General features: G+C 45.1%; 1 protein-coding gene across 18 annotated transcripts in view; it reads left to right on the top strand.

Annotated features, from left to right (window-relative positions):
- The window catches only part of LOC106606768 (voltage-dependent P/Q-type calcium channel subunit alpha-1A), a 138,066-nt gene that overhangs the window by 109,282 nt on the left and 17,156 nt on the right, over window positions 1-11,628 (top strand). For 11 of the 18 annotated variants that reach the window (XM_082972759.1, XM_082972727.1, XM_082972752.1 and 8 more), the window contains 3 exons: window positions 549-655; window positions 4,576-4,679; window positions 5,286-5,421. In XM_082972759.1, the coding sequence (XP_082828885.1) occupies window positions 549-655; window positions 4,576-4,679; window positions 5,286-5,421 (347 nt within the window). The remainder of the gene's footprint in view (window positions 1-548; window positions 656-4,575; window positions 4,680-5,285; window positions 5,422-11,628) is intronic. The other 7 variants (XM_082972773.1, XM_082972781.1, XM_082972772.1 and 4 more) reach the window with 2 other exon arrangements.

Here is an 11,628-nt window from a genome sequence, read left to right as displayed (position 1 = left end):
AAATGACTCTTTCAAAGACTGTTATCGCACTTTATACTATTCTGAAGCTCTGTTTTGTTTATCTGTTTGGAGATCACAAAGTACAAGGTCCAAATTGAACTAAGTACAACATGTCCACCTTCTATTGAGAAGTAAATGGGGACCCATCGGTCCTGCATCAGAATGCCAAAACAGCATCAAAACAGCCCCAGTAGTTCTGTTGGTACTGTCCAGTCCTCTGCCAGGTCCCCCATCTACACAATGAAGTGGTCTTGAGTCTTGTCTTCTGATTGAAGACCACCAGTCAGTAGAAATACAGATATGGCTAGAAAATATGTAAAGAAAGAAAGACAACAGTTAAACAGAGAAAATGTGACACATGATCATTTTTTAGTCTGAGTCTGTTTGTGAAAAGACTATCAGCTCTGTGTTCGTGTATATGTGTGTATTTGTCTGAGTGAGTGTGTCTCTCTCTGTGTGCGTGCCTCGTCCCCTCTACTCCCATCCCTCTCGCTCAGGGTCCCATATGTAGTGGTCTAATCGTGCAGGGTAACTTGTCCCTCTCTCAGCAGCAACAGACCTGACGGTGGGGAAGATCTACGCTGCCATGATGATTATGGAGTACTACAGGCAGAGCAAGGCCAAGCGCTCTCAGGCGCGGCTAGAGGCGGAGCAGGTACAACTACTGTCCCTAGGAACCATCCCCAAACCTTCAGACAACGCAGACTGACTGAGAGCAGAGTCAGACTGACTACAAATACTGCTGTGCTGTTAGTACAGGGGTCAAAGCGGAGCTGTGACAACCCATAACCACGCCCACCCACAGTCTTACTATAGCATTTACTTACTACGTTATTGTAAGGTCACTTGTTATCATTGACCTCACCTGGCTAAAGGTTAGAGGTCAAAGTTTAGAGGACCACTGCCATTGGGTTTACCCATTCTAGTCTTGTCTCTCTGTGTTCTTCCATCCTCCCTTCCTTCCTATCTATCTCTGCAGTTAGTCGGTAAAAAAACTCTGTGAGGCCCTCTGGTGGACAAAGTATTTGACTGGTCTGTGTTATATTACATTTTTACATGATATTATATTATTGCTAGAGCATCTATACAGAAAACCAGCATATTATATTTCAAGCACAATTATATAATTCTGAATCACAATTATTTCTAAAGAAGAGGCACTTTTCTTGCTATAGAGAACCCTCTCGATCATCTTTGGATCGGTTTGGGCTGGGTGTCTTTGTCACAGCTCTGGATGGCGAAGACTGTACGATGTAAATGTACATTCCTCACCTAAGCCTGTTCCTCTTTATCCTCCCTTTCCCTGGCTGTAAATCCACTGCTAGTGATGATGATGATGATGATGATGATGCTAGTCTTCCCAAGCCTTTAGCCACATCCTGGCCTTGGACTGTTGCCCTACACCCTGGACTGTAGCATTGTACTGTAGCCCCCTATTCCCTGTTGACATAGAGAATGCATATACAACCAATACAATGGATCTTGTGTTTATGTAGTCACATGTGAAGCCACTGACGATAAAACATTAAAATTGTAGCAGTATTACAGAAACATTTTAAGTGTAAAGTAAAAGATGACGTTTTAAATTACGGAGATTGTTTTATTTTGTTTTATTTGTATTTCTCACGCATACACATACACGGTTTCCTATTTTACAGACAGAGTCCTACTCCTCCTCTCCTCCTACTCCTCCTCTCTCACTGCACTCTAAGCATGCCACTTTCCCTGCTCTGCTATGGCCACCTGCCACCACTCTACACACAACTCTCAGCCATATCAATTCCTCATGACTTCATTGCTGTCATCTGGCATTCCTTCCTTGTAGGATAGCACAAGGAAGAGGTTGGTCTTGAAGGGATAGTCACTAAATTCAAAGTTTAAACAATGATCTTAACTCTTTTTCTCTGACACATGATGTGAAGGGCGTGAGAGAGGCAGGATATTGAAAGATCTAGGAGTTAGTTGAGAGAGTCTGGCTCTGTCTGAGCTTTAAAAACTGACCTCAAACCTGCCTTAGCCATGTGTATAGATTTGTATACGTACATGCTTTTTGAAGAGTTGGTTGGATGGGACCTACAGTATGAGTCAGGGGATAGTTTGATTGGACAAGTCACAGGAACTCCTCAGGAACATGATGGAGCTATCTAAGGAGGATACCATCTAAGCAACTGTAGAAACCACCCTCTATCACCTGTCGAACTACAATGGAAGACTCATAAGACAAGCTGAGAAGACTCAAGAGTTGGTCACCCAATACTTAGAGTCAAGTCATTGAACATTTGACCGTGACCATGTCATATGCTTGGTCTTCATTCACAACCACAACCATACCACCCAGCTGGTCCTTGTGCTTTTACTCTAATGCTCCTAAGGTGTACTTACCCATAACCACAAACATGTACAGAGCACAAACACTCACGAACTGGAGTTTCTTGGGCAACGAATGTTATCAAACATTGATGATGTCACTGCAACATCCTCATCCAATAGTCGCCCATCCTGCTCTCCAGCCAATGTCTGCTCTCCCACCCTTTACCCCTACACGTCCTCTCCCCTCTCCCCTGTACCCCTCTCTACACCTCCTCTTACTGAGCTGCCCCTCACTTTCCTCCCCCTTGCACCCCGACCTCTCTTCCCCTCCTTCCCTCCCCCACCCCTGCTGCTACTTGCTTACAGAAGGACAGGAGCAGAGGAGTGGACTTCCCTCCCCCTTGCACCATCTCAGACAGTATTATTACCATACTGTTAGATAAGGAGAGACATAGTGTAGGGTAGCATCTATCCCAGTGATGAGAGTTTCTTCCCTGCATGATTCCAGGTAGAGCTTGCTGCCGTAGATAAGCATGTGGTTTGTCATGATGTGAGACTAGGGGTGGGACCTGGAGAATGGGAATACCCTTGCTTCGAACGGTTCAGGTTCGGACAAGAACTGTTCCAAGTGTTTAGAAATGACGATTGGACAAATATTGTTTGGGAAAATATTTGTGTGCTATTTCCTTGTATGACCTAGAACCTTTGTGATCCATCCACTTTAAACTTGACCCTCCATGGCTCATGAAATCCTTAAACCAAAACAGCTACTTACCATTGAAACCCATTCCAGCTAGCAAGTATATACTGGCCCAGGAGTGGCCCACTGCCGGCATGGTTTACGGCCCACAGCTGGAAACCAAATGCGGCCCAACAACATTTTGCCCAGATATCTTACGGACATAAAAGTAGCAGTTGGTCAGTTTTAAGTGGATGTGTAATAACTGAATGACACTGTATGTGGTTATTTGAACACACTCCCACCATGCATTTCACTTACACTAAGAAAAACAGGTGCTATCCAGAACCTAAAAGAGTTCTTAAGCTGTCCCCATAGGAGAACCATTTGATTAACCCTTTTTGGTTCCAGATATAACCCTTTTGGTTCCAGGTAGAACCCCTTTGGGTTCTATGTAGACCCCTTCTACAAAGGGTTCTGCCTGGAACCCAAAACAGTTCTTCCTGGAACCAAAAATGGTTTTCCTATGGGGACATCCAAAGAACCCTTTGGAACCCTTTTTTCTAAGAGTGTCCTGTATGTTCCCAACAGGTCTACTCCAAGTCCTCATCTTCCTCTCTCTTTTTCATCCTTCCTCTATCCCTCCTTGTGTCCTTTTTCTCTCTCGATATTCGTTCACATGGACTTCTACCTCTATTCTTTCCTTTTCTCATCCTCTCCTCCTGTCTTCCTTTCTCTATCATCATTTTTATATTATTTTTGGACTATTCTCCCTCCTCTCCTTATGTGTCAACGTCTGTTTTCAACAGAAACTTGGAATGTTCTCTTCCTGATGGATCTGTCCATTGGTTTTGCACTGATGTTCTGCCTTGTTCAACTCTTCCTTATTCCCTCCCTGGTCTTGCTGTTCTACTGCTCTAATGGATTGTTGGACTGGCTCAAACTGCACCCACCAACTCTCATTTCCTGGTTGCCGATAGTGATCATTTGGCTGCTTGAGGTCAAATGGGGGTCAAAAGTCAAGGTTGAAATCCAATCAGGTCAAGAGGTAAACACTGTCCATCCTGTCGAATGGGTTGTGTATTGAATGGCACCCTTTTCATGTTATAGTGCACTTCTTTTGAATCAAAGCCTAGGTGAAAATCAGAAATAGTGTGTCATTTGAGATGTGTTCCTATGAGCAACATGCAAATTGTCTGATAAGATAAAAAATACTGCAGACAAAGACCTTAATTAATGCCAGACAAATCCAGACCTCTTTGTAGCATCCAACGGAACACTTCCAAATCCATAGCTAGGTACTGTATACTGTAGGTCATATACAGTGGCTATGGCTCTGGTTAATGCCCTTCATTCATGGTGACCTGGAAGTAGATGATTCATTGGCATGAGCCTTCCATTCTCACATTTACAGCAGGACTCCAACTCCCCTCCCAGAATGCGCTCTGGCTCAGTCAGCCCCTGCTGACTGAAACCCTTCCTCCCCCCTGGATGCTGTGACCTGCTCTGAACTCACTTTCTTCTCCACCTTCCCCATTTCCTGTTTGTCTACCTTAAAGCCGGCGGCCATGTTGTATCTCACACAGAGTCGAACGACATTACTGTTTCAGCGCGTGGAGCTGCCCTCCCCCATCCAGGACGGGCCTCTCAGCCTCCCTCCTACCCAACCGGCAGACCCCGTCAACAGCCTGTGAGTAGACCCCCCCCCCCCCCCAACTCTCTCTCTGGGTCTCTCTCTTTCTGTCCTCTCCCTCTCTCTCTGTTTTCTCTCTCCCTCTTTCTCTGCAGCCAGAGGGAGGATGGGTAGTGGCTCCACAGGTGGAGTGTCATCCATGAGAAGGAGGAGCAGGACGACACGCTGGGCGGACACGCCTCACGTGTAGAGGACCTGTGTGTGTATGTGCGTGTGTAGTGTGTTCAGAAAGGCTGGTGTATGGGTTTGTGGGGATGAGTGCATTCAGTTAGCCTCATACAAGCGCTGAATGCATGGGTCTGATGAAGGTGATGTATATGGGGCCTGGTTTGTGTGTATGCATGTGTGTGTCCGTGTTTGTCTATTCGTGTTCATATATGTCCCGGGTCTGACTGTGTGTGTGTGTGTGTTGTAGACTGGTGGAGGGAGGTGGTGTGTGTGTGTGTGTGTGCGTGTGTGCGTGTGTGCGTGTGTGCGTGTGTGTGTGTGCTGTGTGTGTGTGTGTGTGTGTGTGTGTGTGTGTGTGTGTGTGTGTGTGTGTGTGTGTGTGTGTGTGTGTGTGCGCGCGCGCGAGGGGCCTGTCTGACTGTCTGTGTGTTGTAGACCGGTGGAGGGGGGGGTTCCAGAGAGCCAGTCGTGGGTGACAGTGCGGGCTCAGGAGATGTCCCAGAGAGTAGGCAGTTGGAGTCCTGAGGGACAGCACTCTGAGGATGGCCTTGACAGCAGGCATAACTCGCAGGTAATGCATTTACACAGGTGCGCGCACACACACACACACACACACACACACACACACACACACACACACCACACCACACACACACACACACACACACACACACTCACACCACACACACACACACACACACACACCCAGCATCCAGAGAAATCCCTGGACAACAGACATAACTCATAAGTGTATATACATGCATACGCACAAATACAGATCAATACAGTACGTGCATGTAACATGTACAGTATGTCATTGCACACAAGAACACACTAATAAATGGTTCCCAGTAAACATGAAATAGTGATTTTCTTTCATGCTATTCATGTTTCATGTTGTCTGAACATCCACATATTTTCATTGGACTGGTTCATATAGAGCTAGTTTCCTGGTGCTCTTTCCTTACAGGATATTTAGGGTCATCATTGTTGAATCAACTCGTACACAGAGTCACCGCTTGCTCTGTTTTATTCCTGCCTATTGTCCCTACAGCTCCTCTCCCCTATAGGCACTTAGACAGATCTGAAAGGTGTATAGGTGTAAGCAATACAGCACATTAATCTAATGGCTTTGAGTCATTACTAATCCTTTCAGATCGACATGAAGGGCCCAGGAGTTAGAGTTAGTTATTGGGAAAATGTGAACATGATGGTTTCCCTATAACCTGCCCTGATTGGCTATGCCTATTTAAACCCTCCCACCATTCACATCCCATATCCATCTATCCCCCTCAGCCCCCAGGCCCACAACCTCCAAGCCCTCATCCCCAGGCCCTCAGCCCCCAAACCCTCATCCCCCCTAAATAACATAATATTATCAAAATCAAAATTTGTCTGTTTGTTTTTTTGTATTGGCTGCGTCTCAATCCATCGGATACGCCTATGTCGGCCTTCTGCATTTGTGGTGGAAAGTGGCAGAACTACAGCACTGTTTGTCAGACCAGGAGACATCCCGAAAATCTTTCTTCTCACGAAAACGTCTGTAGCGTGCAAACGATGGTGTTCTCCATTTTGCTTTATGACACCCACAAGTGTCACTGGACTCGTCGGAAGGGAATCAAAAGGAATCGAAATATGGAAGTATGCTATATATATACAAAAGTATGTGAACACCTCTTCAAATTAGTGGATTTGGATATTTCAGCCAAACCCGTTGCTGACAGGTGTATAAAATCAAGCACACAGCCATGCAATCTCCATAGACAAACATTGGCAGTAGAATGGCCTTACTGAAGAGCTCAGTGACTTTCAACGTGGCACCGTCATAGGATGCCACCTTTCGAACAAGTCAGTTCGTCAAATTTCTTCCCTGTTAGAGCTGCTCTGGTCAACTGTAAGTGCTGTTGTTGTGAAGTGGCAATGTCTAGGAGCAACAATGGCTCAGCCGCAAAGTGGTAGGCCACACAAGCTCACAGAACGGGACCGCCGAGTGCTGAAGCGTGTAGCGCGTAAAACTAGTCTGTCCTCGGTTGCAACGAGTTCCAAACGGCTTCTGGAAGCAACGTCAGCAAAAGAACTGTTAATTTTTTTTATTATAAATTTTTTTACATTTTTTTATTTGTTTTAGGGTGTAGATCAGCTTTAATATTCCAGATAGATTGTAGCTTCCATCAATGTACAGTGAGGGAAAAAAGTATTTGATCCCCTGCTGTTTTTGTACGTTTGCCCACTGACAAAGAAATGATCAGTCTATAATTTTAATGGTAGGTTTATTTGAAAAGCGAGAGACAGAATAACAACAAAAAATTCCAGAAAAACGCATGTCAAAAATGTTATAAATTGATTTGCATTTTAATGAGGGATAAGTATTTGACCCCCTCTCAATCAGAAAGATTTCTGGCTCCCAGGTGTCTTTTATACAGGTAACGAGCTGAAATTAGGAGCACACTCTTAAAGGGAGGGCTCTAATCTCAGCTTGTTACCTGTATAAAAGACACCTGTCCACAGAAGCAATCAATCAATCAGATTCCAAACTCTCCACCATGGCCAAGACCAAAGAGCTCTCCAAGGATGTCAGAGACAAGATTGTAGACCTACACATGGCTGGAATGGGCTACAAGACCATTGCGAAGCAGCTTGGTGAGAAGGTGACAACAGTTGGTGCGATTATTCGCAAATGGAAGAAACACAAAAGAACTGTCAATCTCCCTCGGCCTGGGGCTCCATGCAAGATCTCACCTCATGGAGTTGCAATGATCATGAGAACGGTGAGGAATCAGCCCAGAACTACACAGGAGGATCTTGTCAATGATCTCAAGGCAGCTGGGACCATAGTCACCAATAACACACTACGCCATGAAGGACTGAAATCCTGCAGCGCCCGCAAGGTCCCCCTGCTCAAGAAAGCACATATACATGCCCGTCTGAAGTTTGCCAATGAATATCTGAATGATTCAGAGGACAACTGGGTGAAAGTGTTGTGGTCAGATGAGACCAAAATGGAGCTCTTTGGCATCAACTCAACTCGCCGTGTTTGGAGGAGGAGGAATGCTGTCAATGACCCCAAGAACACCATCCCCACAGTCAAACATGGAGGTGGAAACATTATGCTTTTGGGGTGGTTTTCTGCTAAGGGGACAGGACAACTTCACCTCATCAAAGGGACGATGGACGGGGCCATGTACCGTCAAATCTTGGGTGAGAACCTCCTTCCCTCAGCCAGGGCATTAAAAATGGGTCGTGGATGGGTATTCCAGCATGACAATGACCCAAAACACACGGCCAAGGCAACAAAGGAGTGGCTCAAGAAGAAGCACATTAAGGTCCTGGATTGTCCTAGCCAGACTCCAGACCTTAATCCCATAGAAAATCTGTGGAGGGAGCTGAAGGTTCGAGTTGCCAAACGTCAGCCTCGAAACCTTAACATCTCTAGGGCCAGTGGGACGATTTCATCCCACCTACGTAACAGCCAGTGGAATTCTGTGCCGCGTTATTCAAATACCTTAGAAATGCTATTACTTCAATTTCTCAAACATATGACTATTTTACACCATTTTAAAGACAAGACTCTCGTTAATCTAACCACACTGTCCGATTTCAAAAAGGCTTTACAACGAAAGCAAAACATTAGATTATGTCAGGAGAGTACCCAGCCAGAAATAATCAGACACCCATTTTTCAAGCTAGCATATAATGTCACAAAAAACAAAACCACAGCTAAATGCAGCACTAACCTTTGATGATCTTCATGAGATGACACTCCTAGGACATTATGTTATACAATACATGCATGTTTTGTTCAATCAAGTTCATATTTATATCAAAAAACAGCTTTTTACATTAGAATGTGACGTTCAGAACTAGCATACTAGCAAACTTCCGGTGAATTTTCTAAATTACTCACGATAAACGTTCACAAAAAACATAACAATTATTTTAAGAATTATAGATACAGAACTCCTCTATGCACTCGCTTTGTCCGATTTTAAAATAGCTTTTCGGTGAAAGCACATTTTGCAATATTCTAAGTAGATAGCCCGGCATCACAGGGCTAGCTATTTAGACACCCACCAAGTTTAGCCCTCACCAAAGTCAGATTTACTATATGAAAAATGTTATTACCTTTGCTGTTCTTCGTCAGAATGCACTCCCAGGACTTCTACTTCAATAACAAATGTTGGTTTGGTTCAAAATAATCCATAGTTATGTTCAAATATCCTCTGTTTTGTTCGTGCGTTCAAGACACTATCCGAAGTGTAAAGAAGGGTGACGCGCACGACGCGTTTCGTGACAAAAAAAATTCTAAATATTCCATTACCGTACTTCGAAGCATGTCAACCGCTGTTTAAAATCAATTTTTATGCCATTTTTCTCGTAAAAAAGCGATAATATTCCGACCGGGAATCTGTGTTTTAGATCAAATACTTTTTTCCCTCACTGTAATTGTATGCATCAGTTCCAATCCCCCATATGTTTTGGGGTAAATATATACACTGCTAAAAAAAATAAAGGGAACACTTAAACAACACAATGTAACTCCAAGTCAATCACACTTCTGTGAAATCAAACTGTCCACTTAGGAAGCAACACTGATTGACAATACATTTCACATGCTGTTGTGCAAATGGAATAAACAACAGGTGGAAATTATAGGCAATTAGCAAGACAGGCAGGTGGTGACCACAGACCACTTCTCAGTTCTTATGCTTCCTGAATGATGTTTTGGTCACTTTTGAATGCTGGTGGTGCTTTCATTCTAGTGGTAGCATGAGACGGAGTCTACAACCCACACAAGTGGCTCAGGTAGTGCAGCTCATCCAGGATGGCACATCAATGCGAGCTGTGGCAAGAAGGTTTGCTGTGTCTGTCAGCGTAGTGTCCAGAGCATGGAGGCACTACCAGGAGACAGGCCAGTACATCAGGAGACATGGAGGAGGCCGTAGGAGGGCAACAACCCAGCAGCAGGACCGCTACCTCCGCCTTTGTGCAAGGAGGAGCAGGAGGAGCACTGCCAGAGCCCTGCAAAATGACCTCCAGCAGGCCACAAATGTGCATGTGTCTGCTCAAACGGTCAGAAACAGACTCCATGAAGGTGGTATGAGGGCCCGACGTCCACAGGTGGGGGTTGTGCTTACAGTCCAACACCGTGCAGGACGTTTGGCATTTGCCAGAGAACACCAAGATTGGCAAATTCGCCACTGGCGCCCTGTGCTCTTCACAGATGAAGCAGGTTCACACTGAGCACATGTCTCCAGACTCTGTCACGTCTGTCACGCCGTGGAGAACGTTCTGCTGCCTGCAACATCCTCCAGCATGACCGGTTTGGTGTTGGGTCAGTCATGGTGTGGGGTGGCATTTATTTGAGGGGCCGCACAGCCCTCCATGTGCTCGCCAGAGGTAGCCTGACTGCCATTAGGTACCGAGATGAGATCCTCTGACCCCTTGTGAGACCATATGCTGGTGCGGTTGGCCCTGGGTTCCTCCTAATGCAATCAATGCTAGACCTCATGTGGCTGGAGTGTGTCAGCAGTTCCTGCAAGAGGAAGGCATTGATGCTATGGACTGGCCCGCCCGTTCCCCAGACCTGAATCCAATTGAGCACATCTGGGACATCATGTCTCGCTCCATCCACCAACGCCACGTTGCACCACAGACTGTCCAGGAGTTGGCAGATGCTTTAGTCCAGTCTGGGAGGAGATCCCTCAGGAGACCATCCGCCACCTCATCAGGAGCATGCCCAGGCGTTGTAGGGAGGTCATACAGGAACGTGGAGGCCACACACACTACTGAGCCTCATTTTGACTTGTTTTAAGGACATTACATCAAAGTTGGATCAGCCTGTAGTGTGGTTTTCCACTTTAATTTTGAGTGTGACTCCAAATCCAGACCTCCATGAGTTGATAAATTGGATTTCCATTGATTATTTTTGTGTGATTTTGTTGTCAGCACATTCAACTATGTAAAGAAAAAAGTATTTAATAAGATTATTTCATTCATTCAGATCTAGAATGTGTTATTTTAGTGTTCCCTTTATTTTTTGGAGTATTTATATATGCCAGTCAAAGGTTCGGTTTGGACACACCTACTCATTCAAGGGTTTGTCTTTATTTTTTACTAGACATCAAAACTATGAAATAGCACATGGAATCATGTAGTATCCAGAAAAGTGTTAAACCAATCAAAATACATTTTAGATTATTCAAAGTAGCCACCACATGCCTTGATGACAGCTTTGCACACTCTTGGCATTCTCTCAACCAGCTTCATGAGGTAGTCACCTGGAATGCTTTTCCAGCAGTCTTGAAGGAGTTCCCACATATGCTGAGCACTTGTTGGCTGCTTTTCTTTCACTCTGCTGTCCAACCCATCCCAAACCATCTCAATTGGGTTGAGGTCGGGTGATTTTGGAGGCCAGGTCATCTGATGAAACAATCTATCACTCTTATTCTTGGTCAAATAGCCCTTACACAGCCTGGAGGTGTGTTTTGGGACATTGTCATGTTGAAAAACAAATGATAGTCCCACTAAGCGCAAACCAGATGGGATAGCATATCGCTGCAGAATGCTGTGGTAGTCATGCTGGTTAAGTGTGTCTAAATAAATCGCAGACAGTGTCACCAGCAAAGCAACCCCAAAACATCACACCTCCTCCTCCATGCTTCACGGAGGGAATTACACATGCAAAGATAATCTGTTCACCTACTCTGCGTCTCACAAAGACCAACAATCTCCAATTTGGACTCATCAGACCAAAGGACAGATTTCCACCGGTCTAATG

Source organism: Salmo salar, chromosome 03 (assembly GCF_965601325.2).
Source record: "Salmo salar chromosome 03, fSalSal1, whole genome shotgun sequence".
Classification (NCBI taxonomy): domain Eukaryota; kingdom Metazoa; phylum Chordata; class Actinopteri; order Salmoniformes; family Salmonidae; genus Salmo; species Salmo salar.
This window is presented reverse-complemented; position numbering and strand designations above follow the sequence as displayed.